Genomic DNA, 18,155 nt, shown 5'->3' with positions numbered 1-18,155 from the left:
GATATTATCCCATTGGTATACCATACACAAGGAGGACACAATTCAGAAATGGCAGGAGATAAACATAAATTTAGCTAGCTATCATCAAAACTGAGCCTGTCAAAACTAATTGTACTAACATAAAAGATTCCTCCCTTAGTATTAAAACAATTTTCCCTATAATCAAATAATATTGTATGAAATCTCAAGTTTAACTTTTTAACGAAAATTGATTCTTTCTGCCTTAAGTGAAAGGGGATCCATTTACCTTTTCCTTGAAGTTAATGACCTCCTATCATTAAATTTGAGTGCCAATACATTAGATATATGTGTTATAGATATGAGAAAATAAGATTATCTTAAAGTATTATAAAATCTTTTTTTAAAATATGGAAATAATTAACTTTAACACTTTCAGGACATCATAACACACTTAAGTCTTCTTTGGAGTTGCTTAGATGGAAAATAGAATAAAAAGATGTTTAGAATAAAAAGATTTTCCTTTCAATATTTTGAAAACATTCCTCTCTTTTAAAAATATATTAGATTCTTATTCCATTCTTGATATTGGGCTTGAACTCAGAATATTAGGGCTGCCTCATCTAACATCACAGACCACTTCCTGTAAGTTAACACCATTTTTCATTGGGTTGAGGTAGCTTTGTGTAAAATACCTTAGTAGTTATGGCGAAGGTAATATTTAATACATAATCCTCTGGGGGTAATGAAAATTAAAACTTTCTAAAGGCCAGAATACCATATAGTCCATTCAGTTGTATTTATGGTGGCAAATACCAGGCCACATGAGAGACATTAAAGTATATAAGTGTGTTGGAAGTTTCAAATTTCTAGGTTAGTGGTTTATCCAAGAGTTCTCCCAAGAAAATAATTTTTAACACTAGGTACAACATAGACATATATTTCAATGCCAAAAAAAATGACAGCCTCCCTTTTTTTTCACACAGGGGGAAGGCTCCTCCTCATACTTGTCGGAAACTTGCCCTGAGGATCCCTCTATTCCCCCCAACTTTACTCCCCCCAACCCTCAAGGCCTCAAGTGGTGACCACCATCCTCCCGACCAGGTAGGACTGGATGAGAGGGGTGGCTTTTGAGAAATTTGAGGTCTGTGGCATATAGTGCTGTTTTCTGTCAGGATGGAATCCTTCCATCTATCTTCACATTCTCTATCTCTATACATCTTATCCTCATCCCCATTCTTTCAATCCCCAACTTTCTCTCATCATATATTTCTCCTTTCTCTTTTACCTTTGTCTAAGACAATTTTGTCTTTGTATCTCCAGATCTTAATATATAGTACCTCGCACATAGTAGGTATTTAATAAATTTTATTTAAATTGAATTCTACATCATCCAATCTTCATGAGATTATTTTTTACATCTATTTGCTTCTTTCCTGTCCTTTCTTTTTGTTTCTTCTTCTTAATAACCTACATTTAATCCCCTGACTTTGCCTTTCAGACTCCAGCTTTGTTTCTTATGATATTATTATTCCACAATGTTATTTTGCAGATTACAGTTTAAAATGCTGTTTTTTACTCCCAGAAGGCCTTTTCTTTCCATAACTTTCCATATCTTCACACTATTTTCCATCCATTACCCATTGTATTTACTCCCATAGCCTGTTACGTTTAATTATCATTCTCTTCCCAGATGGTATGTTAGGTGCTCTTAGCTTTCCCCTGCTATGCTCTTTGGCCTCCTAAATACTCAGTACTAACTTAAAGGCTCATTATGTTTTTCAGTTTCTTGCATCTCTACTAAATATATTTCTCTAAACTATAAGGAGTTGGAGACATTGGATATTAGAGATGGTTGGTTAAATGGCCAGTGGCTAGGGCATAAGAAGGCTCTCAGTGATTAGAGATAATCTATAGCTTAGGGAACTAGAAGGGGACTTACCTAAAGCAGGAGAATTGAGGGAAAATCATGGAATCAGTAGTATTCCTTTGTATAAAAAAAGAGTAAGCCATTCTAATAGGGGCGAAATATGTTGAGGTAAGGGAGTTGTTTAAGTTTATTGTAACAAGAAATCAGACTTATCCTAACATCATAAAAATCAGTTGAACAAAGACAAACAATGCTTCATATCTTGTCCTGTGAAGCAGTATGTATGAAGAACAGACAAGTATGATTAGAAAAGATAACTTAAGTGAGAAGAGTAGAGGTCTGACTCTGCTTGTGTAGTAAAACTTTAGAATTGAATTATTTCAGTACTTTAGGGAAATATTACCAAAACATATTAGCCCAATTCATTAAAATTACACTAGCCACACCATCTGGTTCAAACATTTTGATACGAAGGAACTGAAAAAACTCGCCTTTGCCATCTTCTCAAGTATTTAACATTTCTAACTAATTATAAGTCATGTATAAGTATATATGTATATGTATTTATACACATATTCACATACACATATGTGTATATGTATGTGTATCTATATTTACGCACACATATATACATGTTATATGTATATGTGTATATACAATTGTAAATATGCCTTTAACTCATGACTTTTTTATGATAATGCTCCAACAGATCTGTGATCTCATCAATGGAGAAATTACATCTAATAATACATATTACAATCTATCCATGCTATTAAAATAATGAATTAGGAGCTATCCTTTAAGGTTCTCATCCATATCCTCACATAAATTTACCCCAGGGTATACCTCCAGTGTGTCAGGAGACTTCTTTGAGTTTTCTTGGCATCCCAAGCATACCAATGTAGCTTATAGGCTGTTTATTGGTAATCCCTATTTTTACCTTATCTATTTTTTTTTGCAATTTTACATTGCTTTGATGACATCCTTCACTTCACCTTGATAATTGCTTCATAATAATGTGATGCAGTGTGCTTACGCTCATCGTGTTAATAAGAATTGCATGGGAAACAGAATGGGTAGGTTGTGATTAGAACAAAATCAATGATCCTAGACATGCTTGTTCATGATTCCTTTTTAAAGGGAGATCTTGGAAAGAGATTTAGAGTCAAAACAAGGGCCTTGGAAGTATCTTTTTGAATGTATATAAATGTCAAAACTTTTTTTTAAACACCTTTATTTATTTTAATACTTTATTGCTAGTATAGTTCTGGTAGTCCGGGAAACTATTATCAAACATTTGATCCCATACTTAAAAAAACCAGTTCTCACAGGTATGATCAATGACAACTACTATCTGAGTTAATGATTTTTTTTTTAAGTACATACAAGTTTCTTAAATGTTGCTACTTTTTTGGTCTTCATGTATTTTTCTGTTCAGTCAGTCTTGTGCTTCTCACATTAATTCCGTTATTAGGCTTTATTCCCTCCAGGACATAGAGTGAACTTGCTTATTCATGTGGGGAATATTACTCTTAAAGAGGGAAAAATGAACCCTACAGTCCCAAGACTCCAAACAAGCAAAAAAAAAAATCCAAAACCTCTTACTCATTTTGTTTGTTTTGTCCTATTTACTTCCTTTGTCACATGGGTGACATAAAACAAATGAAAGTTTTGCAATATTATTGGAACAAATAAACCTCATTATTAAATAAAGAACAATACAGTAAACTCCTCTTGGCAGTTGCTCTGAATTAAAAGAGCAAAGTGAATTTATTTGATAGAAGAATGTAGCCAACTACATTTGGTCATTTCTTATATTTACTAAAACATTTTAGTTTTATCAGAACTTCATGGGAGATGAGGGGCAAATGAGGTGGCAAATTTTCCTGCTGTTATAATTTAATGCTTCCTTCATAAAGGCATCTTAAGTAGACTAAACAAAGACCTGGAGAGGAGGTGGAATGGCCACATTTGAGGGAATAGTCAGCAGCCAGAAACCAAACATGAACCAGATATAAGGGGCAAGATTCCAAGAGAAGCATTCAAAGCTGTACAGGACAAGCCAATGAGAAAGCCAAGAGGCAGGAAAAGACTTGATCCCAGTGAAGATAAGTAGTCTTGAAATGATAAGAGTCGATCTTGGACCTCTTTTAAGATGGCGCTCTGAAGATAAGACCAACCTATTTAAAAGGAGATCCCTTCCCACAGGAGGAACATAACATATTTGGTTGGTATCACTGCATATTAAGAATACCCATTCATATCCAATGTATACAAGTCTCAAGATAAGATAAATGAATAAAAAGGAAAGAAATAACTTGGGAATATTCTATATGTTTAGAAATATATTGCATAACCCAGTGAAATGAGGACTGGGTTTGTAGTCATAGGACATTGTTTCCAGTCCCTACTCTGTCTGTCTGAACTCTGACAAGTCACTAACCTTTCTCAATCTCGGTTTTCTCATCTATAAAATGAGAAAGTTGGAGTAGGTAACCTAAATGTTCCTTCCAGCTTTAAATCTATGATCCACTTGAATTGATGTTGCCAGGAATCCTTTATGTATACTGTGATGAGTATGAGGGTTACCAGTACACATAAAAACCCACAGTGCATAAAACTGTCAAAATATTCTCCAGTGAATGATTTTTTAGTTTAGTTCAAGGCTGGACTAGAAAGCAGCTGTTACAGAAATGGGTAGAACTATTCACTGTTGTTTTGTGAATGTGACTTTCCATCTTCATTAGTTAGAGATTGATAGATAAAGCTGTGCAAAAGAGTCATAGTTTATTGTCCTGGTAATCTCCATTTCTTAAGTTTTTATAAAAGATAGAAATATAAAATAGTTAAATGATGGATAAAAGATAAAAAATAAAGATGTCCTACATGATATTTATATGTATATGTAATTTTGTTCATCTATAGAATAACAGCTTCCTGATATTATATATAAAGTAGCATTATTAAATGCAAATCAGTTCCCAGCTAAAGGTGTTTATGTCCCAAGGGTGCTATGTCCCAAATACTGTGCATGGTATTGTAAGGCCAAAAAAGAGGAGAAAAAAATGATGACATAGTCTCTGTCCTCAGGCAGCTAGCAACATCACTGAATATGAATATAAAATTAGACAGCAATTCAAGGTGATGTAGGGAACAAGTAAAATGAATTTTCAAATGAATAAAAAGAAGAGAAAGAACATGGAATTATTCTGTATGTTTAAAATACAGTATAACCCAGTGAAATTAATACTGGATTTGAGGTCAGAGGACATTATTTCAAATCCCTATTCTGTCTTTCTGAACATTGGCAAGTCACTTAATGTAAGTGAAGTGATTTATATTTTCTTGTTCCCAGAAAGTGAAACCAAGTGTGAACTGTAAAACCATGACATGCCTCAAGCAATCTGCTTAGTTTTCCATGGCAGTCATCAATGGGAGCCATTTTGGATTCTCCCCTGTTTTTGCTATTCAGCATTGTTTTGTTTTGTATTTGTTACCTCATGAAGACATATCTAATAGTCTGAGATTCCCTCTTCCCGCCCCCGTGCCCCAGTCAAGGATGGCAAGCTTTGCAAAAGTGAAACATCTTGCATCATCTACCCTTACTAATGTATGAAAGGTTATGATACAAAAGATGCTGACCCAGCTCTTCTTTGAGGATGAGGAAAATACATAAACTACTGCATGAAAGGTTTAAACCAAATGTTTTTTTAAAAAATCTCTAAGGACAGAATTTTAAGAGAAGAGGACACAGAATTGAATCTTAGGAAAAAATATATCTACCTATCTATCCATATATATTATATATATATATATCTTTATCTCTCTCTCTATATATATATAATGCATGTATGTACATGGATGTATATGAAGGCAGGGAGGAAGAAGTGGAGTCAGTTAAGGAGACAGGAAAAGAATGGTCAGAAAAGTAGGAGAATCATGAGAGTCCAATGTGACAGAAAAGAAGTGAGGAGAGTAAAAAGATAGAAAATGGTCAGATGTTGACTAGTACAAGGAAGGGACAGGTTAAAAAAATTTGCTTTAGCTGTGTAGTCAGTAGTGATCTTGAACAGTATGGTTTCAAAAGAGTGGTAGTGACAGAAGGCGGACTATAGGAAGAGGCACTTCAGCAATGGGAGAGGAAAGGAGAATGGACATTGAAAGGTATGATAAAGGGTGTTAGAAATTGTATTAAGAACTCAAATTTTTTTTAGTCTCCCTTCTCAGTAATGAGTGAGATCAGGTGCTCAGAGTGAAGGAGTAAATCAAATTGGGGGCTTGGGAAGAATAGAGATGGTTTCTATTATTTCTCCTCTTTTCTTTGTTTAGTGTGAAGGAGGTGATATACTGGCCTCTGGCCTCAGCCTTGGAGCTGGAGGCAAGGAATAATCCAGACAGGTTTTGGTAAGAGTGAAATGACAGATAGTTCTCACTCATTTTATCTCTGTCAATAGTCAATAAACATTTAACCCCATTGTCTAGCAAAAAAGAACAAAACAAAACAAAAGGGGGCAGCTAGGTGGCACAGTGGATAGAGCATTGGCCCTGGAGTCAGGAGGACCTGAGTTCAGATCCGGCCTCAGACATGTAACACTCACTGGCTGTGTGACTCTGGACAAGTCACTTAGCCCCAATTCCCTCACCAAAAAAAAAAAAAAAGCTAGGGTAGGAAATGGGAGGGAAAGAGAAGTGCCCAGTGCAGGGCATGATGAGGTCTTGTAGCTTGGGTGGGAAATGATCTGGGGAGATGTGAGTTATGAAGTTGATTTCATCTTGAAGAATGATGGGTTTCTGGAGATGCTGAAATTCAGAAGGCCAGCCTAGTGCCTGCTCCAGATCGTATGGATGTGGACAAGGTAGGAAGATAGAAATTAAATATTTATCTCTGGCTACCAGTGGTTCTAGATATTTTGTTCTAGACCAGCAACTATGGACAGTGCTTTAATGGCATAATAACAATAAATGAATGTGTATGTATAAACACATTTATATCATTGTATTCATTCAGTGTCCTTCCTGGGATAGAAAAACTCCTGTCTCATTGACCTCAACTAAGACCAGTTACTTCTTTGGAGATCTGCCAATAGATACTAGTTTTCTGGTTGGTCCACGTGCCAATATATAACAAAATTGCCAAAAGGCACGTTATAGAAAAGAGGATAGCAAATAACTGATCAATCATACAATTCTCATTATTGGTTTTCATGTTATTCTTCTAACCTTAATAATAATGAGAGGCATCATGGCATAATGGATAGAGAACTTACTTCAAAGTTAGAAAGACTTGACTTCAAGGAAGACTCTTGACATACACTAGCTGTGTGACATTAGGCAAGTCACTTAATCTTTCAGCATCCTAGACAAGTCTCCAAGACTGCGTTGGAGGGCTTTTGCCAGTCAGTATTAAGAGAAAGTTTCCTCCCTTGGATTCCCTGTATCAGTGAATACAGGTCTGGACAATACTAATGTTAATGATAATATGTTAATGATCATGATCATGATGGTGATGATGATAACTAACATTTAAAACAATACTTTAAGTTTTACAAAACACTTTACATAGGTTATTGCATTTATTCTCATAGCAATCCTGTGAGGCAGGTACTATTCTTGTCCCCCTTTTCACATATGAGAAAACTGAAAATCAGAGAGACTGTTGCTGGTACACTGAGTGTCTGAGGTGGGACTCAAATTGAGTCTTTCTGACGACAGGGCCAGCATTCTATCCACTATGATAACCAAATTCCCATTGTCCTTCTTGACTTTTGACCCAAAATGGATGATCTTGGACTACCAATCAATATGGTTTCTGGAAACAACTTGGAAAAACTGTTTTTGCTGAACATGACCACTTACAGTGATGAGTTCTTTCCACCCTAAAGCTGGGAAGAATTCAAGGATAACCTGTTAATTCCCAGTGACATGGAAACTAATAATCCCGAAATAGTTCCCTTGACAATGTTTATAAGTATTGCACAGTCAAGTTATTGTTATACTTGAAGCTATCATTTAAGGCCCGTGAGTAGCCTCAGTAACTACAGCTAGAATAGTTAAAGAGGTAAGATGTTCACCAAGCATAACCATCAGTATTATTAAAAGGTCCTCAAGTGAATCTGATTCAAGGTAGCCAGGCAAATTACCACTAGGTAATTTGGAGAAAGCATAATGTAAAGGAAAGGGCACTAGACTTGGAATATGAAGACCTAAATCTGAATTCCGGCTCTGCTAATTATTTTCTGTGTGATCTTAGGCAAGTCATATAATGTCTCTCAGCCCTAGTTTCCTTATTTGTAAAATGATGAAAGCTAAATATGATGGCTAAGATTCCTGCCAATTCTAAATCCTATGACTCTATGATTAACTTGGTCCCAGGGTTAAAAAAATATTGGGGAAGGAGCTTAACAGAAGTTAAAAAACCCTGAACTGGAGAATGCAGGAAGTGGTTTCACTTCTTTCCCCTGGGAATCCTGGAAAAAATTTAGAGTGGTAAGGGTGGGGGATATATGACTTTGAACACATCTTTGGGCCTAAATTTCCTCATCTGAATAATGAATAACGTAGCCTAGACAATGTTTAAGGCTTCTTCCAGTTTTAAAATTATGGGATTCTAAGAAATGAGGGCAGGTTTAATAGAAATCAACCCCTAGGGCTTCTATGAATATTAATACAATTGAAAATATTGAAATTCAGCTCTAATGTTTTTAGATTGGTGAGGGAGACTTGTTATAGATTAGAAACTCTTGAGAATGCTGGTTGGTATGGGAAGAAACAGTATGGTGCTATGGAAAGAAAATCCCCTGGCACTGGAGGCAGAAAGCACCTAGCTTTGAATCCTGGCTCTGCTATTTATGGCTTGCCTGACTTTAGCCAAGTAAAAACCTCTACCGACCTCAGTTTTCTTATCTGTAAAATGAGGAGTCTGGGATAGATGATCTCAAAGGTCACTTTTAGCTCTAAATAGAACATTTGGAAAGCTAGAAATAATTCTTGCAGGCCTAACTACTTTTGCTTCTATGGGTTAAGGTCATAGATCTTGAAGACATATTTTCCCACCTACAAGACTACTGTGTTAAGTATTAGCTTGTTACTGATTTTAAAAATAAATATGATGCTTGGGGCCTAAGGGAGCAGGTCTCCCTACCATTTCACAATGTTCATGTGGTTTGGGGTTTCTATCAGGAAGAGTTGATGTTGTTTGTGTTTTGCTAGCTACTGCAAATTTCTAAAGGGGAATTTTCCATTTAGTTTGAGAGAGGGACAGGTTTTATTTCAATAGCATTGTCGCGAGCCCTTTGGAAAGGTGTCTTACCACCTCCACCCCTCCATTATGCAGTCAGAGGTTAGTGAAATTCAGGAAATATTTCTGCTTTTCAGTAAAAATTATAACCTTGGGTTGAAAGTAGACACACAGTCAAACAACAGAATTGATGTGACAGACAGTGCCAAAAGCTTAGAGATAACAAAAAGGGAATTGGTGACTGGCAAGAATTTTAACCAGCTTTCAGGCTTAGTGTACAGTATGTACCCCCTGACATCACTCCTCCTCCCCAGTCTCACACCTGCTGTGAATGAAAGACTTCTGTAGTTGAGGTGAATAACAATTCATTGAAAGGTCAGGTCATGTCAGGTAGACAATGTAAATGAGCTTAGGCTGAGTGAAGTGCTTTTCTGCTTTCTCCTGCTGTGTTCTCCATGGACTGTTGGGGAAGAAAGTTTTTTTGCGAAGCCTTTACTCAAAACCTTTAAAGATCATGTTTCTCAAATGGGAAATATTTGGAACTTCACAACATGAATATAATTTCTGTGCCTACATAGCTATAAATTATTAAGAAAATTGAAATGAAAACATGTCAGTTACATAATTGAAAACTAACAAATTGATTAGTATCAATTCTACCCTAATAATGTCCTCCTATTAATTAATGTCTAATGTATATTTTGAAGTATTTTAGGCATTATATTTTTCAAAGTAGGAGGCACATTTGAGCATACACACCCTCGGCATATTTTGTAAACAAATAGTCTAGTTTATAAGTACCCAAGACCATGTAGGTAAAAACCCCAGATCACCTCTGAAATACTGTTTTCAGTTCTTGAAACTACATCTCACAAAGGATTTTTACTAAAAGTGAGTATCCTGAGAAAGCAAATAAGATGGTGACACTCTCAAGATCATGTCATATGATGGCTACTTGAGGAATATGGGAATGTTTAGCTTTGGGAAGAAAATACTTGTCAGTAGGGTTCAGAATGGGGAGAACTAGCTGTCTTTAAGGTTTGTAAGGCGAAAAATGATTGGATTTGTTTTGCATGGCCCCAGAGAACAGAGCTGGAAGAAATGAGTAGAAGTCACAAAGAGGTGACTTGGGCTTATAGTTAGGAACAGTTTCCCAACAATGAGAGATATCCAGAAGTGGAATAGTTTGGCTCAGGTGGTTGTGGATTTTTCCTCACTGAAGATCCTCACACAGATCAGGATAACCGCTTATCAGATGTGTTCGAGAATAGATTTTTCTTCAAGGATGGTTGGGATGAGAGGACCTCGGATATCCCTTCCAACAATGAGATTCTATGACTTAGTGAAATGGATATCATATTTCAATCCTGTGTTTAAGTGCATCTTTTTTTAAAGCTATTTGTGATGACGTTAAATAGGCATATTCAGAAAATGTAAGTCTTTTCTCTTTTCAGATCATATATTTATGTTCTTGAGGGCACAGCTATCAGATAAATTTGAGCTTTCTGGTCTTTTGGAACATTTGTCTCCTAATCTGATATCTTTTCATTGGGCTGGAATGCTTTTCCTCCTTACCTCTGCCTGTCAGCCTCCTGGTTTCCTCCAAGGCTCAGCTCAGATCTCACCTGCTGCAAGATGCCTTTTCTGGTTGCTCCACTTCCTTCCCCATACTCCTCCATGTGAGTTCCTTGAGGACATGGACCACGTTTTTACCTTTCTTTGTATTTCCAGCACTGAGCACAGTGATTGGCACCTGGTAAATGCGTGATAATGCTGTTGAACAGTTTTCCTTCATTTATTCCTTCCTTCCTTTTCTTATATTGGTCATAGACATAAGTGTCTGACCTGTGATTTCTTTGGTATAGGGAACTCTTGGTGTAAAAAACTCCCTTTAGCCATACAAATTGTTACTTGCTCTGCAACTAATAATCTTAGAAAGTTGACTAGGACACTGAGGGATTAAACAACTTTTTTCAGGGTCATGTAGCCAGTATAGTCAAAGACCGGAGTTAAACACGGCTCTCAGAGTTAAACAAGGTCAGCTCTCTGTATCGTACCAAGCTGCCTCTCTGCCATAGACTTATAGGAAATTAAAAAAAAAAAACAGACACTGAAAATTGATTGCATAAAAGACCATTGAAAAGACATTGGGTTTCAATAGCTCTCTCAGAACTAGAATTTCTTGAATTGGATTCTCTCTTATGACTTAGAGAATTTGTCTACTGTGCTTTCTTATAACCATAATCTATACACATGTAGAAAAAGTATTTGCTTGAAAATGTGTTATGTTGTATACAAGATTTTTTTTCATTCTTCAAAAGAGATTCTTATTCCTTTAAAAACAAATAGAAGCAGTTTCACCATAATAACTTACATGTATATAGTGCTTTCAGTTTACAAAGCATTATCCTCACAACCATTCTATGAGATATAGTACTAGTATTACTAATCCCTACTTACACATGGGAAAATTGCAGCTCAGACATGCTGAGTGACTTGTCCGTGGTTATATCTCTAGTAAGTGCTGGCTAAGATGTGAATGTACATTTCCTGACTTTTGGTCCAGCAATCGTGCCTCATAAAAGAGCATGCTGCCTCTCAGGGCGAATCAGGAAGTTAGTATAGGTGAAATTGGGCTAGGGCTAGGAGGCTTGAGGCATCATTCTAGGTAGTGCCACACCCTAGTTAAAGGTGTTAACCAATGCATTGAGGAAAGCACCTAATTCTAATTATGATGTTCAGGAGGAAGAGAAGACTTTTCAAAAGAGACTCAATAAGTCTAGAACCATAGATGTAATGATTCTTCCAAACCTATAATTATGAAAAAAAAGTTGGAGGTTTTGTACTCCCAAAACTACAGAGGAGTGATAGAACATAAAGGTTCCTAATGATAAAGGAAGGGAGATTAAGTAAAATTAAGCAAATCAGGAGACGGTATAATAACCAGAGTCTATTAGAAGGTTAATTCACAATGTCTTTTGAGCATAGCATATTACATTTCCTTTAAAAACAAAGAAACCCAAAAAATTTGCTGCAAATAGTTTTTTTTTCAGTTTCTGTTTTTATTAAACAGCTATTGATATAAATTATAAACTTCTATCTCATACCAGTATTAAAATAAACAATATATTTCCTGAGAAGTCAACTATTATCCCATCTTTGGATATACAGGTAGATCCCACCTTTCCAGAAACAGAACTTATTACGTAGTAAGTTCATGTCAACAAACATAGATAAATTTCAGCTAGCTAATGAAAGAACAGAAAGAAATGCATACTAAGCCATTGTAAGCGACCTTTGAAAAATGTCTGACAATGGAAGATGGGCAAATATTATAACAGTTTTTCAAAGGGAAAGAAGGTAAATTATTTAAGCTCTAAAATGACCTCATTTCTTGATAAAATTCTAGAACATATTATTAAAAGTTTGGATTGTAAGAATTTAAAAAGAGAAGTAATGATCACTAAAAATCTCCAAGGTTTAAAAAGAAAAAGTCATGCCAATATAATCTCATTCCCTTTTTCCACAGAATCATTACTCTGGTGGATCGGGGAATACTAAAGGCAATTTATTCATGGACATTAGTAAGGCATTTGAAAAAGTTCTCACAATTTTCTTGTGGAAAATATGGAAAATATGGGCTACTTGACAATATAGTTAGGTGGAGATTAAACTGGTTGAAAGATTGGGCCAAAATAGTGATGGTAACACTTTGGTTCAGTGTCAAGCTAGAAGGTCTCTAGGGATCTGCCTCAGAGCCTTGTTCTTGACTATTTTTTAAAGCATTTTATCATGCAGGCATAAATGACACATTTATCAAATTTGTATTTTACATAAAGCTATAAGGAATAGCCACTGCATTTGATGACATAATTGGGATCCTAAAAATTTCAACAGGCAAAAACAATGGACTAAATTTAATAAAATTAAATTTGTATCTTAGTTTCAAAAAAATCAACTCTATAAGAAGAAAATGAAGAGGATGTGACTAGACAACAATTTATGTGGAGAAAGAACTATAGGTTTTGGTGGACTGCAAGCTTAATTTGAATTAATGGTATGGCATAGGAATCAAAAGAAATTGGCAACATTAATAATTAATAGATAAATATCAGTTGTTAAAAGAACAGCATCCAAAAAAGAGGTTGTAATCAGAGTCACCAGAGTAAGGTCCTAGATTTTTGTGTTCAGTTCTAAATAATACTTTTCAGAAAGGACATTGTCCAACTAGTGAACTAGTGTACCTTCAGTAGAGGGTAACTAGGAAATGTAAATGCCAGCAAACAGAGATAAGTTTTAGGAATGAGATATTTAGCCTGAAAAAAAGAATATGGGATATGATAAATACTTTCAAATATTTAGAGGGATATCCTGAAGAAGAGGGCTTACATTTATTTTGCTTGATCCTGGAGCAGAGCACTAGAAGCCCTAGTTAAAATTTGAAAAGAGGCAGTCATTTCAATATCAGGTTAAATTTCCTAACAGAAGTGATCACGAGTGAAATAGACTAACTCTGGTTATAGTTTGTATTTATCACTAGGGATCTTCAGGGAGAAGCTGGACTGCCACTAGTCAGAGATATTGGAGAGAAGATTCCCATAAAGGAATGGATTGGAACTCTAAGCTAAACTGTTCCAACTAGGAGATTCTGTGATTTTATCTTAGATGTGAATTAGAGATAACAAAGGAGTACCTGGCCACATAACAAGTGCTTAATAAATGTTCCTTGATTGATTGATTGATTGGCACCCAAATCTGCCAAAGTGAACAAGAGCAGCTAGTGTCAACTCATGGAAACAGTAGATTGGGAAGAGGCTGTAGTTAATGGATAAAGTGCTAGATATAGATTAGGGAAGACTTGAATTTTAATCCCACCTCTGATTCTTAGTAATTATGTGACCATGGGCAAGTCACAACCAGTCTGAGCCTCAGTTTCTACATCTGTAAAATGAGGAAGTTGAACTAGATGGCCTTGGAGGACCTTCCAGCTATAAATCTATGATCCTATTAACTCTGTGTCCTAAAGAGTCTTGATAGGGATTGGGATATTGTCAATGTTAGGTAACTTCATAGAAAGTGATGTCAAACAGATCTTCATTAACAATCATATAAGAAGATAACTAATAGAAAACAGTTTTTGGAACTCTAAAATAAGAGTGATACAGAAGGTTTAGGGAGACACTGAAACAATGAAGTCTTCTAATGTGCAATAATTGGATTAGCCATTTAAGTTAGAGTCTGCTAACAAAAGAATAACAGGTTTATTTTACATACTGTATCTTGCCATAGGTGAATTCTCATGGTTCATTTCCCTTCACCACTTGTGTTAAATTGACAACACATGGAAATAACTTTCTTTCATATGCCACTAAAGAAAAAAATACATTGCTTGCCAAGTATGTCAGGATCTATTTATTTAAAATAGCCAATTGTTTTAGATGGTAGGCATTGTTATGCCTTTGTTTTTCTCTTTGGCATCCACCATATTTTAAAAATCATTATGTGTTTTCCATTTCAATGTTTTGATGAATAGTCCCTTCTACCCTTGTTGCATTTAACCAGAACCATAATGGATCTGAAGTCATCTTATTGTTACCCCTATACCTGTTTTTTATATGTCTGTAAAACTCCATGGACAAATGAGACGAGTAAGATTTAAACTATCTGCGAGCAGTGACTCTTGTGTATGCCATGTTGGTGTGCTATGAGTCTGAAATGTGGGGGTTGGGGGAGGGTGGAAGGTTGTCCTGGAAATATTTTATTATTAGAAGTAAAATATAGGTAGTCCTCAACTTGGGGAAATTTACCCTGATTTACTTTTATAGCATGTGAAAAATTAAACCCATATTATCAAGTTAGGTGGAAACATATGCATAATATTACTAATGATAGCTTACATTTATAGAGTGCTTTGCTGTTAAAATGTGTATGTAAAAACACACGTATTCTACATGTTATTAGCATGAATACTCATGGCTACACAATAAGGTTGGTAATTCAGTTCAATTTAAGAAGCATTTATTAAGTTCCTACCATGAGCAAAGCTTTGTTCCAGACTGATTCTCAAACTTTTTGGTCTCAGGACCCCTTTACAAAACTCTTAAATATTATGGAGGATCCCAAAGAGCTTTTGTTTATGTTGTTTTTGTTGTTTAATCACTTTTCAGTCGTATCTGACTCTGTGACCCCTTTTTCGGGTTTTCCTGGCAAAGATGCTGAAATGGTTTGCCATTTCCTTCTCTAGCTCATTTACAGATGAGAAAACTGAGGCAAATAGGGTTAAGTGACTTGCTCAGGGTCACACAGCTAATAAATGTCTGAGGCCACATTTGAACTCAGGTCATCCTAACTCCAGGCCTGGCACTCTGTCTACTCAGCCATTTAGCTTTTTATATGTGTTACATCTATCTGTATTTACCATATATTTTGAAATAATAATAAACCCATTATAATATGAATAATATATTTTATGAAAAACAACTAATCCAACACAAAAAACTGAGTAGCGTTGTTTCATTTTTTTTCACATCTCTTAAATGTCTGACAATAGAAGATAGCAGGATTCTTATATCTACTTCTGCATATACTCTATTGTAATATGTTGTCTTGGTTTTAGTATATGAAGAAAATCCAGCCTCACATAGATATGTAGTTAGCAAACAGAATTTTAATAGGCAAAAAGCAAATAATATTTTAGTATTATTATGAAAATAGTTTTGACCTTATAGATTCCCAAAAAGATTCTTTGGAAGCCTTCGGAGTTTCTCAGACCACACTATATGAGCTGACATTCTAGACAGACGATACAAAGGATAAAAAAAACAAAAACAAAAAGCAACTGACAGGCCATGCCTCCTAAGGAGGCTCCTTCTGGTAAGAATCCCAAATATGCCACACTCACATGGATAAATAAAGAAAAGAAAAATTTAATATAGGGAAAACACTAGCAACTAAAGAGAACAGGACAAATTTCCTATAGCACTTGAGAAGTGAAGAAGACTACCCCAAGAGAGGGAAATCTTTCAGCTCCCATCAGCTCTTATGTCTGTTGTATCCCTGAATCTTTTGAGGCTGCCAGGAATCCTGAGATCTTTTGGCCTCAGTCTTGGCATGCCAATAAAGCTTGATCCAGAAAGTAACTATATAGTTGTTATAAATGAAGTGGGGCATTTAATGAGAATCACCAGAATATAGATTTGGGGGGAATTCTTGACTCAAAAATATCATATCAACATAGTTTTAATTGAATTACCAAGCACATTGACTATCAAAGAAACCATTAGCTCGATGACATAGTTGTCAAGTCTTGTAGACTGTTTAGCCACAATATCCCTTCCATATACGCATCCATATTTCCATTCATAGAGCCACCATTCTAACTTAGAGCCTTGCTGGGGCTATTACAATATCCTCCTAATTTGACTGACTTCTAATCTCTCCCCTCTCCAATCCATGCTCTCCATATTTGCCAAATTGGTGCTCCTAAAGTACAGCTCCGACCTATCACTCCTCAATCCAAGAATTTTGAGATAATTCCTGTTGTCTCCAGGATAAGGAATAAACTCTTCAGCACTTAGAGTGTTTCACAATCTGGCTCAAGCCCACCTTGCCAGGCTCCTTTCTGCTGGATATGACATTAATTTCCCTTCTCAATCTGCCTCTGTATATTCATGGAATGTACTCTTTCTCACCTTGCATCTGGTGGTATTTGATTGACCAATTGGATAGCCTCACAAGGGGCTACTGTGAAGGACAAAGCTCATTTGGTTGGATGAATCCTATTGAAAATAATACTTAATGCTTGATAACCACACATAACCAGCTTTTTAAAAGTGAAAATAGCTGATAAAAAGAAAGTTGTTGTTGAGGCAGTTCAGTTGTGTCTGAGTCTTCGTGACCTGATTTGGGGTTTTCTTGGCAGAGGTATTGGAGTGGCTTGCCTTTTCCCTCTCCAACTCATTTTACAGATGAGGAGACTGAGGCAAACAGGGTTGAGTGACTTGCCCAGGGTCACACAGCTAGTGTCTGAGGCCAGATTTGAACTTGTGAAGATGAATCTTCCTGACTCCAGCACCAGCACTCTGTCCACTGTGCCACTTAGCACAATGTTATTACTGCAGTGTAGTTCACTATTATATGATTAAGTGAAAATTTTGTGGCTAAGGCAGATTTTTGATTTGGTACAATTTGGGTCAAAGGAGATTGTATTTGAGTTTGGTCACCACCAAAACCAAAGTGTGTGGCTTTTTACCACTATGTAGCAAAACATGATGAGAGATCAAAGAATGGAGAAAAATACAAACCAATGTTACTCATGACTTTTAAAGGAAAGTATGTCTTATATAACATTGAGGTACATCAGCTGGTGTTGATCAGATCTCAGCTCAAGAGGGGGAGAAGGTGAGGGAGTAAGTGTTTATTAAGCATTTCTTATGGGCCAGGACTGGGCTTAGTACCTTACATATATCTCACTTGATCACCACAACAGTTCTGTGAGGTAGGTGCTATTATCATCACCCTTTTACAGTTGAGGAGACTAAGGCAAACAGGGCTTAAATGACATGCCTAGTATCGTGCAGCTAGTAACTGTCTTGAGGTTAGATTTGAACTCAGGTCTTCCTGACTGCGGGCCCAGCACTCTATCCACTGTGCCACCTATTGCTATGCTTACAACAGAGAAAATTGCAATGGTGATTATTATAATAAATAATAATAAAAGCTTACATATGTAGTACCACATTTGAGCCTCACAACCACCCTCTGAGGTAGGTCATTGAGGAAACAGTGTCTTAGATGGAGTGACTTACCCAAAATCATACAACTAGTAAGTATCATAAGCAGAATTTCAACCCAAGTCAAGTATTGGAGAACCCAGGTATTCCCAATCTAGTGCTATATCCAGTAAGCTACTTTATCTGGAATTTATCTCTCTAGATAAGGAACTATTTGATTTCTCCTATCTACCCTAAGAACCTAGCAAAGTGGCTGGTGTGTAGTAGGTACTATTAATTAATGACTTCTATGAGGAAAGAAAAAGTAATCAACAAAGCAGATGACCTTGGACCAGCTTCTATAAAAAGTTTTAAAGTT

At 36.0% G+C, this 18,155-nt stretch overlaps 1 protein-coding gene across 2 annotated transcripts in view; it reads left to right on the top strand.

Annotated features, from left to right (window-relative positions):
* PLCB1 (phospholipase C beta 1) overlaps positions 1-18,155 on the top strand; it is an 840,557-nt gene that overhangs the window by 783,321 nt on the left and 39,081 nt on the right. The window contains exon 32 of one of the 2 annotated variants that reach the window (XM_027840412.1): positions 945-1,062. The exons of the other annotated variant lie outside the window; for it this stretch is intronic. Within the exon in view, the coding sequence (XP_027696213.1) occupies positions 945-1,043 (99 nt within the window). The 3' untranslated portion in view covers positions 1,044-1,062. The remainder of the gene's footprint in view (positions 1-944; positions 1,063-18,155) is intronic. 2 annotated transcript variants of the gene reach the window in all.

The sequence above is a fragment of the Vombatus ursinus genome, unplaced genomic scaffold (assembly GCF_900497805.2).
Source record: "Vombatus ursinus unplaced genomic scaffold, bare-nosed wombat genome assembly UNPS02014841.1, whole genome shotgun sequence".
NCBI lineage: Eukaryota > Metazoa > Chordata > Mammalia > Diprotodontia > Vombatidae > Vombatus > Vombatus ursinus.
The sequence above is the reverse complement of the archived record's forward strand: the minus strand, read 5'-3'. Positions and strand labels throughout refer to the sequence as shown.